This window comes from Poecilia reticulata, linkage group LG12, assembly GCF_000633615.1.
Source record: "Poecilia reticulata strain Guanapo linkage group LG12, Guppy_female_1.0+MT, whole genome shotgun sequence".
NCBI classification, from domain to species: Eukaryota; Metazoa; Chordata; class Actinopteri; order Cyprinodontiformes; family Poeciliidae; genus Poecilia; species Poecilia reticulata.
In genome coordinates, this window is record NC_024342.1 from 9,829,329 (window position 1) to 9,853,567 (window position 24,239).

Sequence of the window (24,239 nt, forward strand, 5' to 3'; positions counted from 1 at the left end):
CATTTACAAACATACACCACATATTTTTAGAGAACGACTTGAGTAGCCTATATAGGTTTTTACGTGTTACGTGCCGCTACTGTTACTGTCACCTTTTCAGAAAAGTGTCAAAACAAACTTATAACAATGAATAAGAGGGATTCACATCTCTGTTAGGTACCGTCGATATTCTTTAATGAAAGCGAGACATAATCTCAAGATGAACACCTGTTAACTGTACCAACTTCATAAAATGTTATTTTTATGTGCAGCTCCCGTTCCTCTGATGCTTCCACCTCTGTGCGCAGAGCAGACCGAGCAAATTGAATCCGACCAGGGAAATTGTTACGGCGGAGGGGTGGGGGCTTGAGTTGTAAGGTTATTATAGGTTGCGCCCGAGAGAAGAGCGTCCTCAGCCCACTGCGCTCCCACTGGTGGAACCAATCAGAGGGCTCGTGGCTTGGAGGAGGGAGAGGCTCCCCAGCCCGCTACAAATACTCCGTGGTTCAGTTTTTAATTCATGTGCTTCAGTCTGACACAGAAAAGGAACCGCGTGGTTTCATTACTCATAAGCGTACCTCCATGCAAAGCCTGTAACTCGTGGTGGGACTCTGTTCAAAACTTTCCCTCAACTTTTCTGCTGGGCAAAGTTAATAATAAAAAAAAAAAAAAAGCAAAAGGCACACTTTTTTGTGTGTGTTTGCTGGAGAAAGGGTATAAAACTTTCTCGGTGAAAGGAAGTTAACCTGTCCATCCATCCTTCCAGCGTTCAGTCTTGCTGCTTGCATCTGCCAACAATGACGCGAAGGTCCTGCGCTATCTACACGGTGGGGGCCATCTGCGCCCTCCTGCTGGTCAGTGGAATCGCCTTGATGGTGGCTCAAGTATTCCGCAATTTGATGCACAAACGCCTGAAAAAGGTAGAAAACTTGAATCTTCTGACTTTCACTTTTATTTAGCAACTTTACTGTCTCTCTATATGAGGGGGATAGTAAAGTTCACTTGTTGCCGCATGTGGTAAAAGCGTGACAATGATGTGACTGTGTGAACCAACCCTACATATTCCCTACTGTCTTCAGTTATATACAGCTGGGACGCAGGGATTTCAAATGACTAGATTGTAACCACGCAATCATTAAGATGTGATGTGTGTTTCCACTTAGTATGGCAGTTTATAGTTTTTGGTTCAATAGGTCGTCATATTAAAATGAAAGCCAAATGTGAAACGATAGTGTGGCCTTCTGCCAAAAGAAAACAACAAAGAAATGCCATATTTTCATCACCTTTCAACCCAAAACCTCAATATATATCAGTGGGATGAAACTTCCAGACATTTGTATTTACAAAACTGTCTTTTGTTGTAGAATGAAAGCTATAACAACGCTAGAGGAAGACGGTGCTCGGCTCAGGCGACACCAAATCTTTAACTTTTTGGGCTACATGCCAAACAACCACACATCAATTACATTGCGAAACACGAGGAGGTGGCTGCATCATTTGAGGGATGCTTTTCTTCTACGGGGGAAGCTGTCTGAGTAGATTTGTGCACGGGTATTTTGTGCAGGGTATTTTTGGACTCCTGGAAGAAAACCTGTTAGAAGTTGGAAAATTCTTGAGACTTAGTCAGACGTTCACCCTTGATATACATCTAGAGCAACAGTGGAAGGGTCAGGGTGTGTAATGTGACAAAATATGGGAAAGTTCAATGGCCAGTAATACATTTGCAAAGAACTGTTATGTTTCTATCCTAATCTTATTAAAAAAATAAAAATAAAATAAAATAAAAATTAAATATGTTGTATTTGTTTTTATGGTTAGCTGAGAAGCATTTCGGCCAAAACGTCCAACTGGGCACAAATGTCCTAATCTAGAAACATAAGAGGAAGCAAATACACTGAACTTTTGCAACATAAGCTTTATATGAACCAATTTTAAGGAATTACAGTTGTTAAGCTGTTACCAAGTAGTAGTAAAAGATTTTACAAGAAGTTGCAGACGAATGACTTACTAGGAATTGTGGGTTCAGTGGCCGGCGCAGTGCAACCAGCATTTCTTTATTCCTTCAAATGGTCTGATCTTATTTTGTACTCCTTCAGCATGCAGTAAAAGTGCTGTGTTAATAAACTTTGCCGTGGAGCCTATTTTTTGCAATATAAGAGTTTTGTTGGCAGGTTTCTGCATGTTTTTCATGGTGCTGCATAAATTTAACACATTTCATGGAGTCGAGTCAAACAGAGCCTACAGAGTCAGCAAATTGTCAGGAGTTTTACTGAAAGTGGCTTAGTTGATTATCTCACTTCAACTTTTAAGATGCTGCGGTATGAATAACCACTTCTATCACTAAAGTTTTATCATCATATTCCCTGTACATGTTTACTAACCATCAGATTACTTTCATGTGACAGAAGATTTTATGACATGTTAAATGTCAGAGGTATTTTAGGGGCTTCTAATTAAATCACAGATTAAACATACAATTACTATTTCTTTTATTCCCATTACATCACAGGTCAAGGCAAATTGACATAAAAATTAAAGATTAAACACATAAGCATTTATTTCCTTGTTAGATCTGAATGGATTGCAGCAAACTGCAAACTAGAGCTATTTATTACTTTTAACACAACAATGAACACCTTAAGTCATACTTGAGACTCATACTTGATACTCCCTGAGTTCAGTATGAATTGCCATACTGAGTCCTACTGAACCAGAATAATTCTATGTTGGGTACAAATTGATGAGGAGTGAAAACGTTCTAGAGTAGTTTTCGATATTTCATTATCAATCTCTGGGTTAAGATCATCAGACTAAGTATTGCAAATATGACTAAACTCAGGAGTCTAATTGGACTTAAAAGGTTGTATATTTTTGATATTGTACCCTTTGGAGCAGGACTAATTTCTTGCAGTTGATCAGCCATTGTGGAGGCAGGAATTATCGGAAAACCCAGGAAGCTTCGACACTGTTGAATAGATTCTGCCTTGCTTCTGTACCAAACAAAGTTAGTCCTCCATGACTGTTGTTACCCTGACATCAGATCCTGGAAAGATTATGTTGGATCCTGCAGTTCGCTTAATGCCATGGCATTAGAGCTGAAGACACCATCATACACCTATAATGCAAACCCATTATCATCTGGAAAAAGAAGAACTAATAGGATCATGTCCTTTTTATTTCTTCAAAACAATGACAGGGTCTACCAGTGTTACAGATTGTCTCTAGTGTGTAATAGTTGTAAAAATTAGACCAATAATTAATCGTTTATTAACCGTCTTTTGTATAGTTATTACATCTGCTTTGTATTGTCTGCACTTGTTTGGCACTTGTTTGTGTTACTATTGGAAATGATGTCTGATTTTAAGCAGGACGCTACATGGAAGTGACCAGTAGAGGGAGTCTAGCCATAAAGCTGGTAAATCCTTTTGTGATGAGATCATAAAGTTGGTCAGACTCCTCCTGTCATGTCTCATCTCTTCTCTGCCCCATCTTTTGTTGTCTGGCTGCGTTTTGATGTTGCTTTTGTTGTCGCTGTAACGCTTTACATCTCATACATTTCTAATCAGTTGTAAACAACTTGCTATCCAAGCTTTTCCTTTCTTCAAAGGCATTGAAGTAATGAACTCTCAGTTGTGATCCCCTCTGCAACTAACAATATCATTTGGTCATTGGCAGGATCAGTGGCTGTAGCACTAATATGAATTTTATCTCTGCTGTTCAAAGAAGAGAGAACATCAACGTTGCCATCTACACATATTTGCCTCCTTTGGCTCAACTTTTCCAATGCTTTGGTTCAAAGGGGTTTGCAGATGTTTGATCTCATTCCCAGAGGCGGCCGATTCAATGAGCCATGTGCACAGAGCAATATAGGCGTCTTGTTTTTTTGTTTTCACAAGACACTCAGATCCGCACATATGGGATGGCTAGTCCAAAGCACGTTCGCAGTAGACAGCAAAAATATTCAAAAATTCTTCTTTCTGCAAAACAAAAGATTAAAATTATACAGAAAAGACAACAGCTGTAGCCCAAGCTATAGTCACCAAGCTATAGTCACCACCTGACTTGGCAACTATGAAGGTTCTGCTAACATGCACTGCTCAGGTGGAAGGAATCTGTCAGCAAATCTATTAGTGGGCTAGTCAGGAATGACACCTAAATCCAGCAGAGAACGTGTGGCAAGAGGTGTTCTTCGTGTTATAATAACTGATCAATGTCAGATAAATATTTTTCTTTAAATCAGAATAGTAATATTTGTTGAAAGTCATCAAGGAATCATGATGCAAATATGTCTTGTAATAATGGCCTAAAATTCTAGCAGAGCAATTCCTCTTAAATCATGACATTAACAAAATAGTTACCCTCTGGGGGAGTGGGCTTAGATTTATGTGGGTAGATGCAGGAATAAGTGGAGTCATGGGAAGTTCATTCTGTTCAACTTGGCGACGTCTCCTGAAGTTACTGTAAATATGGATAAGAAAGTCTGATGGAATTTAAAATCACAGCAAAAGCAGCTAAAAACTTTCCAGTAATGAAGTGAAGTTGTGATTGTGACTGCGTTTGTAGAGGCTGCAGAATTGATTCATTGCTTTGTCTACAGTTGACACACCAAAGTCCATGTTTTAGTTTCACCTCCCACTAGGAATCAGTCTTGATTTTCTGCTGACAGACCACAAAACTAGCCAAAAGATTTTGAGTGGAAAACTGATACTCATATACAATCTAGACATTGAAGATAACAGTCAAGATGTTAAGTGACTCACAGTCAGTGAAACAAATACCTATTTATTGCATCCAGACTGGACAATCAAGCAAATATACAACTTAAGCTGTTTTCCTTAGAGCCAGGCTAAAGAGGAGCCCCTAAAGAGACATTGAAGAAAAGAATAAAAATAATTGATGTTTCTCGCACACGAGATAGTATGTGGTGCGCACCAGACTTTATTTTGATTTTTTTTTTATTAAAAAATATGTAGTTTTCATATAAACAAATGTTTCACTTGGAACATTTAGTCCTTTACCTTACCCTTGCTGAAAATTTTGATGACAGATGGAAATATTTACTTCCTGAATTCAAAACTTTCAATAGGAAGTAGAGGTGTTAGAATAAAGGAGGTGAATGTCACAAATAAAAAAAAAACATTTTTCTCCCCATAACTTCTCAAATTTTGCACTAATTTATTGATAAATTGTCATGAACAGCTTTTCAATATTCTTTACACCCAACCAATATTTTTTAGAGGGGCAAAGTCCTCCTCCTCCCACCTTAAAAACTTGAGCAGATTCCCTGAGTTTAAAGATGCTGAAATGTCTCCATATTGTTGTAAAACGTTCCCAGAAGCTTCACCTTACTATGAAAACAGTGCAGCCAGGAAAACGACATTACTCTGATGTTAGTGTTATCACACACTACACCTTCATTTTTAGTTTCAAATCAAGCCTGCTTCTCCATTGTAAGTATCAGGTTGCTTTTAGGTGAGAGGTTTTGAAATCATCCTTTGGAAAATAACTGAATACTATTGTCCGCAGAGAGTCTAATGCAGGTTTATTAGCAGAATTACTTAATGAAATGAACTCAAGACATCAATAACTTTATCTTTTGGTTTTGTGTTGTTGCAGTTCTTCTCTGCAAAAGATTTAATTGGAAAATATTTTACTAAATAATTTTTATTAACTCTTCTTCTGTGCCCCTCAACGTTTTATTTTTGCATAGTGTCTGTATGTCTGCAACATAACATTGGCTGAGCTATGCACAGCCAATGTTATGTTGCAATGAAAATTGCATAATTTTCACATAACGTTGCATAAATTGCAATTTTAAATTCTTTTGCTATTCTGTTTTTGTTTTAACAGTTTTAATTGCATCTGAGTTATTTATTTATTTTTCTTTACATAGTCAGAATATTTTTTTACATTTACTCTACCAAAACCTACCGGTTCATCTATATTATCTATGGGAGGAAATAACATTACTTTTTCTGATGATATTTTTGTTCTAAAAATGAAAATACTTTTTTATAAATGACACCCACATTTGAGGGTTAAACATTTTTAAGAAAAGTTGCTTTGTATGATAAACACACAACTTAATAATATTAAATATTAATTACGATATTAACAATATTAAGATCTCTTGATACATAATGTTAGTGTGATAATATTTAAAAAAGCAGTTTTTGTGTCCAAGCGACAAGTGGAGCATAACATGAAGGAACCCCCAGTAGTTAGATCTCTGTGTGAACTTGATGAGACATTCCTCTAAGAGCAAAATGTGGTCAGAGAAAAAACATGGCAGTGTCATTTTTGAATAAGTGAAAAATGAGATTGGAAGTATTCAAATAATCAGATTTTTTTTGTACTTTAAATTTTCTTTGCATAGTGTTTTTTATGTTATGATATAAAAAAAACAACTCTGACACATTAAAATCAGTGCAGGAAACTTGCATTCTTTCCCCAGTTATTTGTCAGCCAGTGTGAAGTACTTTAGCTGTATCAAGTTACTGCTTAACGCTACCAGAAGCAGTGTAGAGGATCTCCTCCCACATGTGTCCTTTAAGCCCTAGTCTCTCTTTGTTTAGTCAGTCTCTTTTATTGTTTGAGATTTATTAGGCAACCTCTGTGTTTTAGTGTGAGGTCAGCAAGCAATGATTCTTTTCAGAGACAGAGTTATAAGAATTTTCTCTTGATTTTGGTTAATTAGACCATTACTGGTTGGTGTAACATTTTTATTTTTGCATCGTCGAGAATATGTTTAAAGAAAACATTTTGGATTGAAAACATACCAAAATGACATTGGTGTGTTTTGAACAGCACCCTACACAATATACTGCATTTCTTGTTTTTTCCTTAGTAAATTAAATAATTATTTAAAAACTGCAATTTGGTCATATTTAAGTGAGGCCTACAGTGATTTATAAGGATGTTTTAGCCTCCTCCTGGATGAGTTGATGCCCTGTTGGAGTAATTTAGTTGGCTAGTCACTCTTAGGAAGGTTTAGTGCCAAATCCTTAGAAATATTTATTTTAGGGCGCTGTAGTGGCAGAGGGGCAAAGCACAACCCACGTATTAAGGCCTTCGTCCTCGTGGTGGTGGTAGCAGGCTCGATTCCTGCCCTGGTGACATTTGCCGCATGTCTTTCCCCTCTCTCATTACCCTCTTTCCTGTCGAACTACTTTCAAAGAAAGGCCAAGCCAACAAAACCTTTAAAAAGAAATATTTATTTTATTACTGGTAGATAAAACATATTGTGTTGCTTTTTGAGGCCTTTTCGTGCTGTCAGGTTAAATTAAAAAATTCCCTTCTAAAATCATCTTTTGAAAACTGGCTTTGTTAAATCATGTCTGCAATTCTGAAACACCAAATTGTGTAAAAAAAAAAAAAAAAAAAAAAAAAAAACTTAAAAAATCTCTAGATAATATGACTTTTGTTCAGAAAGTTTTGTTCCAATACTCCACAATCTCTCTGTTGTTATTGTCGGACCCCAAAGGCAAGAACGAATCTCTGAATCAGACCCATTATAAATTTGGTTATTTTACTAAATTTAATTTCCACAATGCTGCAGATTATTTTGCTTAGCAGGAAGAGGCAAACACTTTTAAAGAATGTAAAGCTTTTGTGGCTCGACTGGAAGATTTTAAGAACCGCCTCCAGCTGTGTCCAGTGTTTTTCACATCTATGTATGTATTTGAACATCGCCACATCAAAGCGCAGGTTTCTATGCGTGTTTGTGTATTCACCTGCCACGTGTGTTTATGTACCGGGTGTGGTGTAAAGGTAGCGATGTACAGAGATGAGAAGGAGTTTTTGTTCCTGCTTCCCATGTATTTCGTGTAGCATGCTGTGAGGGCTATACTATTGATTATTCAGAGCGTAAAAGGATGACAGACTCTGTTCCTCAATTTTAAGCGACAACTTTGTAATCCTTGGCTACTCGTTAAGATTTTGTCTCCTAGGGCAAACAATAAGGGACTCTAAAAAGGAGAGGATTTTTTTATTCCCTTGAAAAAGTTGCTTGTTGCTTGGTGCCTACAATAAATTTGACACAATTAGGTCATATCATCTTTTCTCCTTACTATTCTTATTCCTTGTGTTGTAGTTTGACAAAAATAGTTCTCTGTTTCATCGTACTGTATAATCAAACAGGGTGGTCAGCAGCGCTCTTCCTCTGGGGCCTCAAAAAGCTAGATCCTGAGGAATGTGGCTCAGATCATCAAGGTCCCCCACAAACAGCGGGCATCAGGCTCCATGCATCACATGATCTGTCAGAGGCGCTCTCTCCAAGTGCCTGTCGTCAAGGGAAACGGCTGACAATGGGGTGGTGGAAGGGTCCCCTCTCACACCATTTATGTTCGCAGCCAATGCTGTTGTCTGACGCTAACGCAGCCGTTCCCCCCTCCCACACACACACGCACGCACACGCGCACACACGCACACACACCCACACACACATACACACACACACATTCCCCTGCACCCACCCAAAAGGATGTTTTTCTTCTTGGGGTTGTTTTTACTGCGAGTGTACTGGGAGAACTTCAGATTCAAAACATGTGCTTTGCTGGGGCAAAGCACTGTTCATCGTGCAAGGACGGAGTCATACGATTAAAACTTATCCACGAATCATTTGTATGCTTCAACGTGGAAGGTTTCAACCAGCTCATTTTCTTTGCTCAGAGGATATATGGAAAATGAAATAATGTCTGATGTTCTGTTGAAAATACACACCAAACTTGCTGTGATTGGGCAAAATGACCTAGAAATGACCCAGATGCAAAGCCATAGCTACAAAGACGAAATTTTAAGTAGTTTGGGAATGGGTTTTTTTTTTGTTTTTTTTTTCTTTGGTTTGAACTTTAAGCAAAAAGATACAAAAAGCATAGTATAATTTTATAATTTTTGTGTGATTTTTGTTTATTCTTCTCAACAGGAAATTGTTTTAGTGGAAGGTAGCCGCGTGTTCGAGTCATGGAAAACCCCTCCCCCTCCTGTCTTCATGGAGTTTTTCTTCTTTAATGTGACCAATGCAGAGGAGGTCCTTAAAGGGGAAAAACCAGAAGTCAAGCAGATTGGACCCTACACCTACAGGTAAGTCAAAAAAGAAAAAGAACTTTTGAACTTGAAACATCTTTTTGTAGAGTGACATGCTTATTTTGTTCAAGCTATAACAACATATCCTTTTTATTTTGTGGTAATAGGAAAAAAAATTAAAGTACTGTGGACCATTTTATAAAACAATTTATAAAATTGTTTTCTAAAGATGTTTAACAATAGCTAATGTACAAAAAACAAACAAACAGATAAAACAAAAAAAAAAAACGACAGCTGTGATTATCGCTTTTGTATGAAAGAGTTCCAAAAGTAAAAAAAATAAATAAATCAGATTTTTAATCCCAGAAATTTAATCCCAGGTGTCGATCTGCATTAAAGTTAGAATTCAGACTTTTGTCAAGTATATCCTATATCCTCTCCTATAGTTAGTATGCACTTCCTGGCATCAAGATGAATTAAGATGCATTAATAAAGATGTAGTTGACCCCAACATGCAACTTCCTGCTGAAGTTATTTTAACACTGACCCTTGGCGATCTGTTCCACTTTTCTTGTTGTCCTCCTGAACATATATCTGGGTCATCTAATTTTTCATAACACAAAGTTACAGGGTGACTGTGTCACGTCACATTTTTATCCTGGGGAAACATAAGGTGTGGTGTTAGATTAAAAGTCCCAAGAATCACTGAACAATGTTTTATTTTTTAAATGAAAGTTAAATTGTAATTTCTGCTGGTGATTTTTTTTAATTCCTAACTGAAAGTTTTCCTCTTTTTTTTCTCTCTAAATTAATATTGATGTATTTGATAAAGGGTTGATTTAATGTTCCAAGTTTTAATTCAACAGAAAAGTAATCTTTTTTTTTTTTTTTCTTAAATGACTGTTTGTACAGAGAGTACAGGTTTAAGGACAATGTCACCATGTTGGACAATAATACAAAGGTGTCAGCGTACAACGCCAAAAGCTTTGTATTTCTGAGGGATAAGTCTGTTGGTGACCCAGATGTCGATAACATCACCACTGTCAACATCCCCCTTTGGGTAAGTCCTTATTTAAAGATTGGAGATAAGTAGAAATCCAACTGGGGTAAAAGGGAGTCTGTGCTCCTACTGCATTTCTCTGCTCACCACCAGCTTATCCTGCAAAATCAGTTGTATTTTCTCATATCTGCTCAAATCCTTGACTCCAGGCTGCAATGAACAAGGCGCAGGGATACAAGAGCTTTCTTTTGAACTTCATGATAACAGGCACCAAAAGTCGTCCCTTCACCACTCGAACTGTTCAGGAATTACTTTGGGGTTATGAAGATGCTTTGTTGAACCGCATAGCCTCATCTGGTACTGATGTGGAGAGGGTTTTTGGCCTCATGTACAAGGTATGTACAGGTTTAACAAAAAAAAAAAAAAGATAATAATAATAATAATAATAATAATAATAATAATAATAATAAAAGCTCTTCTGTATTTTAGCAATATTACAAAAGAGAGGTGACTTTTTTTTATAAACTTTCTCTTACCATCACACAGGAAAATGTAATTTTAATGAGCTCAATGTTTGTTTGGCACAGAAAAATGAAAGCAGCGACGGAGAATTTGTCTTTCACACTGGAACGCAGAACTACTTAGATTACGCACGCATCGAAACGTATAAAGGGGAAAGGTAACACTGATGCAGTCTCACACAAACACACCCAGGACACAATAGACTTGCTCTTCTCATTGTGGCAGCATGTTGGGGTAGATGTTACGGCGGTTCTGATTTGTTCCTTTTGTAGACTTTTGTTTATAATTTCTTTGATTGAATTCTTACATAATTGGTTGGACAATTATTCCTTCTGCTTTTTGCTGCAGTGCAGCTGGAAGAAATTTTGCCTTTACTTTCTTACTTAGTGTTATGATGAGTAATCAGGGCAACTATTGGGAACAGCTGAAGACCATCTGAAAAGCTTGATACCGGAATTACAACCTCAAATACCAGAGAGTGTGAAAAGTAGTCTTCCTGGATGCAGAGCAGGACCAATGAGTAGAGAGAGAAGGTGAAGGTTCAAACCGTCTCATAACCCCGACCCCAGCATCTCTATGCCCGGCTTTCTAGCCAGACTGAGACAGAAAAACTAGTGGCAAAAGCAAATGGGGAGGATTAGCAGGACAGCTGATGGCGTCATTCAGGGTGCATTACTGTGGAATGCCGTCTCTGCTGCCCAGAAATTCACAACTTACTTTGAAGACACTGGGATGATATGAGCTGCGCCGTTTAATTTCTTTTTGGGATAAATAGCGTATTTTTGAATTTGAATGGGTGTGTGTTGGGTAATCTCTGCCTTTTGCTTTTTTTTCTTGTTGGTCTTGCCTGCAACTCTTACCACAGAAAGCTGGACGGAACATCTTGCTACTCAAAAGGCTTTTAAACAGCCTTATCTTATCCAGATTTCTTATCCTTAAGCGCTATAATTACCCGTTCGCACTAGGGAAGCTGTGTTTTGAAGTGCTATAGATTAAACCATTCTTGATCATTTCTAAGATGAATAGGCTATAGCAAGCATGTTGATGTAACAAATGTGGCTTTTGGAAAACATCCTGTGCTTTTTCTCTTTTCTGTGACCTCTTTTTGTCTGTGCAAAATAAAATAGCTCGCTAAACCTTTCTCTGTTCCTGGCAACAAAGATCTACTATACATAGAGGGGTGTATTTTTTTACTTCATAAATTCAATAATTAACTTAGAGCTATGTGCTGAATTTAACAAAAACCTAAGAAGTCTGTAAAGATGGAAATATAGGCTACATGGACAGTTGTGATTGGTTTGTTGGCAACAAAGAACGATGTTAATTTAATTTGTCTTATAGGATGCTCAAATACTGGTCAACTAATGAGAGCAACAGCATCCTTGGATCAGACGGAAGTGCTTTCCATCCCTTGCTAAACAAGAGCGAACGTCTTTATGTCTTCTCTCCTGACCTGTGCAGGTAAAGTTCAGGACCACACCATCCTCCTGTGTGACCTTTTATGTGCTTTGATATAAAGACTTTGGCAGGGTCTTTCCACGTTCACTTTCTTTACGGAAGCATTGTACCAGGAAGACTTTCTATGGAAAATAAAGATAATTAGAAAACCGGATTAGAGCAAACACTAGCTCTGGATAGACCCAGGAGAGATTCAAAGCTAAATGCTGAAGTGCCTGATTCCACTAACAAAGAAAGTGGAGATAGTTAATGACAGCAATTGGTTTGTCAATGACTCAGTCCAGGAAGGAAATATAGCCATACGCTTTGAGTCAGAAGAGCATACTGAAAATGAGACACAAAGTTAAGTAACTGCAAATAGTGCATTAATAAAAAGTATGGAGGAAAGATAGTAGGATGGTCATAATATTCGTCAGCAGTTTGTAGACACAGTTATAGCAAAGGATAATCCAAATCACTCTAATGGAAAGCTGTAAGCCTAGTTTTTAAAGTACACTGAATGTTTAGCTTTGGTAAAAAAAAAAAAAAAGAAAAAAAAAGAACTGGTTCCACGGGAGATGGGCCTGATATCTAAAATCAAAGCAAAAAAAAAAAAAAAAAACTATTAGAATCTATAGGAACCCTCTGTAAACTTGCAAAGTAGAGAAATTACACAATATCTTCCTTTGCATAGGTACTTCTATTCCTTTAAAAGCCATATCTCTTCTAATGACCAGAAATGTGATCAACAGGAACAGATTAGGGTTGTACCCCGTTGCCTGACACAATCTTGAGTTCAAATTATTGTTTACGAGGAAATACCAATACGTCTTATTCTTGGAACCAGTTTTGGATCCCAGTTACAGCATCCTGATCACATACAAATAAGTCAACACCAAACCTCCTTTAATTGCTGGCATCCCATGCAGTGGGGGCATTTCATATTTAATAAAAACTTAGTATCAATCAGAGATCTTTTTTTTTATGTGCTAGCCTGACATTTCCACAACAAATGTTTTGGTAAGCAAACCTCTGTGTTCAAAGCTTGATCTGTGTGGAGAATAACCTTTTATTTTTACAATCTATGTAGTCCGTTTGAGTTTGGTTTCACCACTGTTAATCCCTGTTTGTTGCAAAACATATGCGCCTTGTGCTTATCCGTGATGAGGCCCACATCTTCCTCTTTTTGTTTAGTGTGGAAAGAATCTGGTAGAGTAATAGAGCAAGCACCTTTTGCTCTGATTGGATGTGTGCCGAAGACCCCTCACCCAAATTTTCAAAACTCTTTCACACACTTACTTTTTCCCTAATGGTGTCATTGTGTCTGATTGTGCTTTAATGACCAAAGGGGAGGCTTCCCTCCTTGTTCCTGTTTTTTTTTATTAATTTGAAGAGGAAACTTTTAGTCTACTAATGTTTTGACCCTTTACACACTTACTATGGCGTGACGCCTGTAGCTGAGTGGCTAAAACATGTGCTGAATGACATCTGAGACTCATCTGCTGGTTAAAAAAAAAAAGTGCCAGGATTCCCATCTGCGAGCTCACGGGGTAGTGACCCTTTGCTCCAGAAACTGACAGCTGACCTGCAAAAGCTGCAAAGTTTTGACAAACTGCAGACAGGTGTTATTGTTTAAATACCATTGTGTCTTCTATCTGAAGCTTATCTTGCCCTATAGCCACTAAGGGTTTTTAAAGATCCTTTTTGAATTCTCCTGAATCAGAAATAACCAATTTAGAACTTTGTAAAGTGATGAAGTATGAATATTTGAAAAAGAATTCATAATCCTTGAACTTCTTCACATTGTGTCACGTTACAACCAACTTCTCCAATGTTTTTTTTTGTTTGTTTGTTTGTTTTTTTTTGCAACAACATAATTGTGAAGTGGAAAGAAACATTTTTAACATATTTGACTAATAGCAATTTGAACAGCAAACTGGGTTGCACAACAATATTCAATTAGAAGAAGTGAGGGAAGGCTTGCACAGCTGCAAACTTCACAATACAAGGTCCTTCACCGAAACTGACAGGCAAGGCAAGGAGAGGATTATTTAACAGGGCAGCTATTTCCCACACACTTAACAGATCTGGACTTCACAAGTCCTGTTTAAAGTTTGACACAAGCCATGTAGGCGGACACAAGAAGAATTTGCTTAATAAATTGACAAGTAGGCCATCCTCCTGAACACACAATCGCCCGGTGGAAACCTGGTTCATCTTCCAGCAGGACAACAATAAACGTGGAACCAGCACTGCTTGTGAAAATACTGTAAGTGTTGTAATGGTGTAGTAAAAGTCCAAACCTAAATCCAATTGAAAATTGGTGGCAAGAGTTGAAAATCGATGTTTGGAGATGTTCTCCTAACAATATGACTGAGCTGGAGCGAAGTTACCAAGAGGAATGGGCAAACATCCGTATGTTTACAAAGCTGGGATATGCATACCAACAAGACTGCTGCAATTACGGCAAAATGTAGTCGACCGAAGCTTAAATGTTTGCTCAGCTGATCTAAGCTTTCTTCAGATTGGTGCTTGTTTCTCATTACGACTACAAGACAAAAATTCCCAGTCCAGTTCTGGAAAGCAGAAACGCTTTAGGTGCTTTCCTTGGCTTCTCTCCCAAAGGTCAAGGGAAAAGGTCTACATAGTGTTGTTGCACTACTGGTATGCTGTGCTTCCTCCCAGTCAGTTGGCAGACAGTGTATGGAGGGCTTTGTTCTCGCTGAGGATGGTCCAGATTCCCCTCACACCATATAACTGCAGTTATTCACACAAAAAGGGATGGGCCCCTCACAATAATGTGATTTTCCTGTGAACTGTTGTAAGATTTTTAACATAAAGGAACAGATCTGAAATACAGATTTTAAAAAAATGCTGATAAGATCAAGTAAAGGTTAAATAATATAAATTTTATTAAGAATCTCGGTCTTGGTTAAATGGCCCTGCTTTTTGCGTGTGGGCTCCGGTAAGTGGTGTTTTTATTTATGAACCTACGTATTAAATGATAACTGTTAAACCATTTGAAGTAATGCATTCAAATATGTTAGAAATGTTAACTGAGAGTCCAAAAGAAACTGGCTTGATGCTTGAGGACAAGCCTGAGCTTGAGAATGCATGCAGGGTTTCATCCAAATGTACTTTTGGAGAGAATGATACAGTTTAGACATATCGGATCCAGCAGGAATCTCACTAAACTTCAACAAATTCTTCTATAAATTTAGTTTTCTGGCGTCACAACTATGTGTGGTGTTACATTGTTGGGTCAAGGCCCACGCCGTATATGCTTTATGGCTTTGTGAACAAGTTTTGGGAAGTGGATAGTTGCATTTGATTTTGCTCTCTGTCAGCACTCTTACAGAGAGCAACGGGGAAAGAATTTCATTTTTGTGGGGATGTTCCAGTCAGAGGTTTTTTGTTTGTCTTTTGAGGTCTTATGCTCATCCAACTCATTGAGGATGAAGACCTTTCTAAAAGAGAGTTTTGGGTAATTGAACCACTGAGTTTATTTGTAGATGAAATTGTAAACAAGCCTTACCTTGCCTTCCACATCACAATTCCCCACTGTTTTGTGCATAATTCCCCTCAAAACGCAAAGAAATGTGTGGTTATAACTTGGCAAAAGGTGAAAAAAATCTCAAGCCACTGTGTAGGATGTCATGTGAAAATATGTATAATTGTTGGCCAATCATTGCTACACATCACATTTCAATTTTTTTTCCCTGTGTGAAAGTACATCCATAAATCAATGGGAACGTTGTTACTGACCCTTGTAACTTTGAACGACTCATTTTGTGGGAGCGCACGCTAATGTCGCACTGAGCTTCTTCTGTTTAGTCTGTGTGAATTACCAAAAAGCAACAATAGAAGCTGATAAGCTGAAAGTACTTTCTGAACAGGGCTTAGAGAAAGTAAAAGGAAAATTAGGGAGGATTTGGTGCTGTTGAACTGGCTGCACACTCAGGTTACAGGAAGTTATAGGAAGAGTTTGAATGCTCTAAAGATAATTAAGATTTTGTCCAATAATGTTTAAGAAGGATATTAAAATTTTCAACATGTCATATAAATAAAATTAAACAAAAAATTTAATTTTTGAGAAATAGCTCACATACCCTATCAGAAACAATATTCTCAGCTGAAAGAAAATGATTTCAAATCTAAACCTGCCAGGGGTTAAAAATGAATTTTATAACCTCTGGCACAATCGCCCGGCAGAAACCTGGTTCATCTTCCAGCAGGACAACAATGTCCTGCTGGTATTTTGAGTTTTAGTATAACTCAAAATACCAAAAGAACCTAACTGTTGTCATATTATGTTCAGGCTGAATGCTTTAGAAATCGACTTTCTGATTACGAAACAGCAGAATTTGAAATATGTTGATCCTTAAAGTAATAAAAAATAGACTTTAAAAACATTCTTTTCAGTTCTTGTGTTTGAAACTGTAGCTTCTTCTCTGCTTTCTAGGACTATCTACATGGAGTTTGAGAAGGAAGTTGAGGTGAAAGGAGTCCCCGCCTACCGCTTCACACCTCCCCGCTCTGTTTTGGCCAGCAAGGAAGAGAACCCAGCCAACGAAGGTTTCTGCGTCACCCCTAAAGAGTGCCTGGGAACTGGGGTCCTCAAAGTCAGCCCCTGTCGGAAAGGTAATTTTCACCCTGTGTGCCACATTTATCTTTAGTAGTGTTTGAACTCCTACATGAGACTGAAGAGCTTCAACTGTAGCATTTGTTTCTTCTTTTTTTGGTCTCCTTTTTGATTTTCATTGCCGACAAAGGGGCTTAGGGTTTCAGTTATATCACCGGCAGTAAAATTAAGCATGACGGACTCACGTGACGCAGCTCTCCAGCCCAGGCCACACCTCAGGCACCATCTGACCATGACTGGGCCTGCGGCATGTGGCAGTAAGCTCTGTCACCTGATTGTACCCTTGAATCTGATCAGGAATGACCCTACTGCCTTTGTTTCCGGACTCTTTAAAAAAAAACTCTAAGTCACTCATTTGTTGTCTTGTATTGGCATTACAGAGCACTCTATTTAAAAGAACAACTTACTTCACAGCAAAAAAATAAAAATAAAAAAATCTGAGTATTGTGGTCTCACATGGATAGAAATGAAATATTGCTGTCAATCCCCCCACCAGTAAAAGTGGTGAAACATTAGAAGAAATGTTGAAAGTTTACCAAAGCCAATACTTTTGGCTGAGGTCAAGAATTTTGTTTAGCCACCAACAAAACAGAGTCTTGGAGTGGAGGATTAAGGTCACCCCGTGGCTGTGCTGATTTAAAAAAAGGAAGAAAAAAAAAAGTGAGTGCCGTGCTTGCTCTACAGTGACCTTGCGGGTTGTCACGTGAAAACTGCTCTCAGGTGACTGCGGGTGGGCCGATGTTTTTGTCCAGCATCCACTGCCAAACACAAGAGAAGGAAATCTGTCACCTATGCCCCACTTTGTCATCACCTCACCCTCTTCCCCCCGTTATTGTTGTCAGCAAACACGAGCGGTGCGCAGACTGTGAAATGTATTCATTTTGCTCAGAATTACGTCCAAGCAAAAGTAATACAGTAATTACCTTTACACCGTGTTATCTAGTCCGGGACCCTGCTGACAATAAGAGGAAAGGATTTCTTTATCTAGACAGCCTTTAATTAGTTATACAAGTTGATTTATTGCCCCTTTGTGTACTGCTATTTTTTTTTTGTCTTGGGCATTCACTTTTGAGGACAGATTGCATCTCTGACTTCCGAGGCCAAATCACATTCTCATTTAATCAAGCGTTAAAGAAGTAAGGAAATAAAACAGTGTTTGCAGTTATCAAGCTGTGTGTGTGTGTGTGTGTGTGTGTGTGTGTGTGTGTGTGTGTGTGTGTGTGTGTGTGTGTGTGTGTGTGTGTGTGTGTGTGTGTGTGTGTNTGTGTGTGTGTGTGTGTGTGTGTGTGTGTGTGTGTGTGTGTGTGTGTGTGTGTGTGTGTGTGTGTGTGTGTGTGTGTGTGTGTGTGCGTGCGTGTAGGGGTGTGTGTGCATGTGCATGTGCGTGTGGGGGTGTGCGTGTGTGTGTGCGTGTGTGCGTGTGTGTGTGTCTGTGTGCCTTCACTTTTCTTAACCTCAGTGTGTGTGTAGACATAAACATGAAGAACAAGATCAGCTTGTTCATATGACTTACGATTATCAAAAGACAATCTGATACAGCTCAGATTTACAAATAAACAGTCATCATTTAGTCCATTTCTGTCTTAGCTTAGCATATACACTCACTTGACAGTTTATTAAGTACACCTGTTCAATTGCAAACAGAACGGGGAAGAATGTTGCGACTTCAAATGTGGTACAGTTGTTCGTACCAGACAGGCTGGTCTGAGTATTTCAACAGCTGCTGACTTTCTGGAATTTTTGTGTATCGTTCAAGGAGAACGAGCCAAAAAAAAAGAGAAAGTATCCACTGGGCAGCCGTTGCGTGGATGATAGCTCCTTGTTGACGAAAGGGGAGAATGGGAGCACTTGTTTGAGATCATAGAGAGGCAACAGTAGGTCATATAATTCATTAGAATTGGACAATACCAGGTTGGAAAAAGTGTTTCCTGGTGCTATGAATCTTAAATTCAGCTTCATGATTCAGGTAGTGGGGAAGGTCATAATTGAGTGAAAACAACATGAAAGCATGGATCTGTTCTGCCTCCTATGATCAACATCTTGGACTCACGGTGGCGGCAGATTGGTGTGGGGTTTATTTTCTTGGAACATATTGGTGTTTTTCGTACCAAACGAGGATTGTGTAAACACTTCAGCCTCCACTCCTTTATGCCACACATAGGATAGGTGCCACATTGCACCTATCCTATGATGGCTACCTCCAGCAGGACGATGCATTAGAATTTGCAAGGTATACCTAACATATTGGCCAGTGAATGTCTTTTTGGATACCCTGTATTTAATCAGTGAGTTGGCCAAAAAGCATTGTGGTGAAAGTACTCCTAAATGATCAATAACAATAATTTTTCCTCTTGTAGGTGCCCCCGTTGTTGCCTCTTTTCCTCATTTCTACCTGGGAGAAGATAAATATATAGAAGCGATTGGAGGAATGTCTCCTCAAAGGCATCATCACCAAACGTTTTTGGACCTCAACCCGGTAAGCTACCAGAACGCACCGCTGTCTCCTATTTATACCAAAAAGATGTATTGCTCCGCCACCTACTGGCTCAAAAGCAGTAGTGCAACCATTGTATGAACCATCAGAGGAAATACCATAAAGCATTTTTTTCCCCCTCTTGACATATTTAGAGTCATGCAAACAAAATAATTTGAATACAGTCTTTTGCAGGTTGGAATATCATTAAAAAACATTTTATTTCACTAATACGGTTCAATAAGTGAAAGATATATATTGCAGTTTCCATACAGAAATTTATTTCAAGCATTTATTTCTGTTCATTTTGGTGATTGTGGCTTAGAGAAAATGAAACACCAAAGCTCAGATTTTCGGGAAAATTACAGTATTGCATAAGACAAATCAAAGCGACTTTTAATGGATCAATTTCATCCTGAAATGCAGGTTTCTTTACTTTTTTTATATGCTCTTACGTAACAGTCTAATTTTATAAAAAGATGAATATTAGGATTTCAGTAGCTATAAACTTTCAGTAGCTATAATCTAGATTAACACACAAAAAAAGGTTCAGTCAATGACTGTGTGCAATGACTCCAAATAATATACAATTTAAAAAGCAGCTTTTTGAATTTATTTACCGAAATACATTCACTTACAGTTTATGTAAGTAAATTTATTCAGGTTCACCTACGCATTTTATTTAACATAATAATAATAATAATAATAATAATAATAATAATAATAATAATAATAATAATAATAATAATAAATATTTGGTGGGGTTTTTTTGCCGACAGACAACTGGAGTGATTGTGCGTGCAAGCAAAAGAGCTCAGGTTAACATCTTGATCAACAGAATCTCTGGATACCCGTGAGTATCTGCATCCCATTATAGACTAAACGCTGCAGTCTTTTTGCACCTATATATTATTTATGTGAATCTTTACCTTCTTTTCTTTTTTTTCAACAGAGACACTAAATCATTGAAAGAAACAATCTTCCCTGTTATATTCCTCAATGAGGTGAGAAATGGCAGAAACACACACACACACAGTTTGATCAAGTGTTTTTGTGTAGTTTTTCTACTTTCACGGATCAAATCAACAAATGTTAAGTTAAACAGTGACTCTTTTTTTAAAATCAGAATATGTTATAGTTATATCATTAACTAGTTTTTTATACCATTAACTAAATTTGTTCAGTACCCTAAACCTAGCTAAAGGTAAGAGCTCCCATCACAAATTAAACAGTGAATTCAATACAACAAAATTACATAATTTGTCCTTATCTGACTTGATGAAAACAAGTCATAGCTGCTATCATAGATTATTTTTGCCATATTCCTTTTTTTGTCATTTAACCTCTCCTTAACCCTATTCTTGACTCAGAGTGTGGAGATCGATGATGCCTCAGCAGCGAAGGTGAACAAGCTGCTCATGATTGTCAATGTGGGCTCCAACTTCCCACTCATTATTGTGGGACTAGGCGGGATTATGCTTATTGTCTTCATCGTCCTCCTGATCAGGGCCCATCAACAGAAGGTAAAACACATCCTCCTCAACCAGGCATCTTTCTAACACCTCGCAGTTTGCTTGATCCTAAAAAGTAATTTGTGTTAATCCTTGTTAATTACATTTTTTAACCCCTCACCAATGTCACTATGCATGTGTTTATCACCATTTATCTCTGTGCAGAAAAGAGTTAAGCGCATTGTGTTTACCAAGGCTGCCTATGCTGTAAGTCTTGCTGCATTGTTTCAATCCATTCATTTGTCTGTTGTATTACTTAATGCCTAAATGCATGACGCACAGTTCTAGTGAGAAGTTTACTTGTGCTCACTGTGGGGATGAATTTTGTGGTTTAAATTATTTATTCAACCATTCACTTATTTCTAGTACGACTGGTAAGAAGTGCAACATCAATAAGCTTCAGAAACAAGAGTTGGCTGCGCAATTTTGAATTATTTTGTGGATTTTTTATAATCCGCAGAGGTAAAAATTATAAATACAGGCTCAAATAAATACACAACATAACTATGTGAAACATCTTTTAGCGAGATTTACCTGGGCCAGACAGTTTTTAAGCTTTCCTGATATTTCTGACTAGACTAATCATTTTGGCAGATTTTGTGAATATCCTAAAGTTGCAACCTCTAGTATTTGAAAAAAAAATAGGGATTTTCTTTAAAGCTTACTGCTTGTTACTAAGCAAAACTATTGAAATGAAATCTAATTGTGCCAATGAGAGTGGTTGAATAACCAACTAGAATATAGCAGCACCTCAAGCACGTTTTAAATGAGGTGGCAAGAGGTGGGTCAGTTACAATCTTTGAGTAAAATACCAAAACTTGAATTCACGGTGCAGGTTCAGGTGTTGTATTTTTTTAACATCTGTTACAACAGAAGGGTTAATAACTAATTAATAATTGGCGAACACGAGGACGTTACATTTGCATAATAAGAAATAGATCAACATCCACATCCACTATCTATACTCGCTTACACAGAGACACATAGGAGATACAATCATGCATGAAGAATTTAGAGAGATTATTCAATCTTTCATGTGTATTTTTTGACTATGGGAGGAAGCAGAACAAACCCTCGGTCCATGAGGCAGGGAGAACATTCTTCATGCACCATATTGATGAAATCTAGAAGAAAAAAAATAAAACAAGCAGCGTAAATAAAGAAGACCTAATTATAATTGCATTTTTGCCCATGATGAGTGATTAAAAACTTCTCTCTGGAAGTGCATTTCATTTTTTCAGCACACAGTAAAGACCACCCTCACTTCCGATTTTAACACTTTTAACACAGCTTGGTTATGCTGGAGCGTTACAAGAAACATTAAATGCTTATCAGTGCAAAAGACAACACCAGACCTTTTAGTCAAAGACACAAAACATAAAATTGAAACTGAAGATATGCATTTTTTATTCATTTTTTTAATCTTTTCATCAATAATGCAGACCGCAACTGAAGAGGACACTTCCTATTCACCAGTCAACACTAAGGAGAAGGACGATAGCCAAAATGGAAACTACATTGGCATGACGACTAAAACGGAGCAATAAACCTGGGAATGAAGGGTAGGATGGAGCTGCGAGACAGGGCTGAGTGGCATCCTTTTTCATTTTAAGCACAATGTATTAAATTTCCTTGGTTAAGCACGTGCCAACTACAGTCCAGGTGTAGCCATCGGGATCCTAAAAGCAGTCTTTTTCGGGTTATGTGTCACCAATCTGTTTTTAACTGGCTGGATTCTTGTCTCGGTCAGAGCTGAGTGCTGTCAGATTATGACGTGCTCCTAAGCCAGGCACCAAGTGTTATTTAGGGAAGCAGCTCATTGGCATCTGTAAATGTAGTATTTGTAAGCCAGAGTCGTTGCTCTCAGGGGGTCTCCTGCCAAGCTGCTGTCAAACATTATTAAAGCAGGAGAGACACAAAACTGCAAGTAATCTCTTTTTTTCTGAAGACATTTCAATCAGTTCAGTGTCATTTTGTCCAATTTCCCTTTTATTCACTCAGTGTTGCAAAAACATGTATTATTTTTATATGTATATGTAGTCCATTTAGGACTACATACACATAATCATGATGTGAAGTGAGTTTTTTGTATATACTGGGGGAGTTGAACAACTTTTTGTTGCTGTTAGAGTGTGACCGGGACAAAACTCAAACAAAACATTGTGTATTTGGATTGTTCAAATTTTGTAAAGTTAGGCATTTCATGCAGTTTTTCACTGTAAATGTTAATGTAGAAATATTTGAGTATAGAACATCTCAAGCCCTTAAAGTGATAACTTGGGATTTTTGCAGCAAAGTTTTGCTTGAAGGTTTTAGCTAACATCTAATCTGCAGTAGATAAGTATCCTAATGTTTTCATTTAAAGTGAATCCAGATTAATTAATACAAGAAGCGAAATGTGACGGCTAGTCCAAAAAAACTCCCTTCACTCCCTAACATTATTTTGAGAACTCTTAAACTGTTTTATATTTTACATCAGACATTTATTTACATAAAACTATATGATTAATTTGACAAGAAATCAACATAGGCATGGCACATTTGAAGCTTTTCAAGTCAAAATAGCTGCATAATAGAAACGTCAGGCAGAGTAAAAAAAAAAAACTTAGATTTTTTTTTGACCGTTACATTCTCTGTTACATTCTCTGTACATTTTTTTTGTGGTTAGGGAGATCATTGATGCTTGTACACCTCATTCTCAAGTGTCACTAAACTGGATTCATATTAATTGGATTCGCCAGGAAGTATCTACTGCAGAAGCAGAACTCCTCCTCAAACATCCTGAACCATATATGCTGTTCAACTGCCTTTACTAACCAACATGTTATTCAGAAAATTATTTTAACTGCTGTAGTTGTGCCTTTATAAAGATCCAGACTGTTGTGTGCCTTCTATTGTATTTGTTCACTATAAATGGAGTATTATGCCATACGGATTTGTCTTCTTCTTCCAGCTTCAAGCAAAAGCAGAACATGAGACTCATGGAAGTGTTTTTTTGTTTTAAAAAAAAAATCAAATTAGAGACACAAGGCTGTTTTTATTTTAATGTGAATTTTGATGCAATCTTGAAAATGCTGTGGAATGATTCAAGTGAAACTGTGATGAGCCCCAGCTGTGATGACTGCTCCTGAAACATGTCAGGAGGGATCTGAGTAGGAGTTCCCTATGCACATAAATGAAAAATCATGATGTACATATCAGACAACAGTTCAGAGCTTATGCCTTCTTCATTTTCTTTTCTTTTAAAGGACAGATCAAACCAGTTACAGACAATTGAAAAAGTTAAATGGAGCTCCAACGCTGTTGCAATTTTTATTTCATGTGAGCAGTGCATTTCTGGATAGACATGATAGAAATGTTCTTGCTTTTGTAATGAAAAATAAGCAGTATTATAAAACGGAAATCTGTCAGAAGTCTGAAAGAGGGTAAATTATTTTTGTTACACTTACAAAACCAAAACACTGACAATGTAGATACTAGTCTGGGATTCTCTACCAAATTTTGATCACGTTGTTCTGTTCTGTGAAATTATTGTTACTACTACAACCACATATTGCTCTGATTGTAAGCTTTTGAAATGTTGACTTGTTAGCAATGTTTTTACTGTGTTCACAACAATAAAGCGTAGTTTCAGTAGATGAGTCTCATTAT

At 37.6% G+C, this 24,239-nt stretch overlaps 1 protein-coding gene across 2 annotated transcripts; it reads left to right on the forward strand.

Moving 5' to 3' along the window:
* The first annotated feature begins 487 nt into the window (after window positions 1–487).
* On the forward strand, window positions 488–24,224 carry LOC103473483 (lysosome membrane protein 2-like). 2 transcript variants are annotated; one of them, XM_008423774.2, is made up of 13 exons: window positions 488–899; window positions 8,903–9,060; window positions 9,916–10,063; window positions 10,213–10,398; window positions 10,591–10,682; window positions 11,867–11,986; window positions 16,425–16,603; window positions 18,962–19,080; window positions 19,857–19,930; window positions 20,030–20,081; window positions 20,448–20,600; window positions 20,754–20,795; window positions 22,031–24,224. In XM_008423774.2, exons 1-13 carry the CDS (start codon window positions 777–779, stop codon window positions 22,133–22,135), a joined length of 1,551 nt encoding a protein of 516 aa, XP_008421996.1. In that variant the 5' UTR covers window positions 488–776; the 3' UTR covers window positions 22,136–24,224. The 2 variants fall into 2 exon arrangements, with proteins under 2 accessions (XP_008421996.1, XP_008421997.1); XM_008423775.2 differs by lacking the exon at window positions 20,754–20,795.
* Window positions 24,225–24,239: the final 15 nt, after the last annotated feature.

Coding starts and splice junctions, on each gene's coding strand:
- LOC103473483 (XM_008423774.2), top strand. CDS start 777: ATGACGCGAAGGTCCTGCGCTATCTACACGGTGGGGGCCATCTGCGCC. Junction 10,064..10,212: donor CTGTCAACATCCCCCTTTGG/GTAAGTCCTTAT, acceptor CCTTGACTCCAG/GCTGCAATGAACAAGGCGCA. Junction 20,796..22,030: donor TTACCAAGGCTGCCTATGCT/GTAAGTCTTGCT, acceptor TCAATAATGCAG/ACCGCAACTGAAGAGGACAC.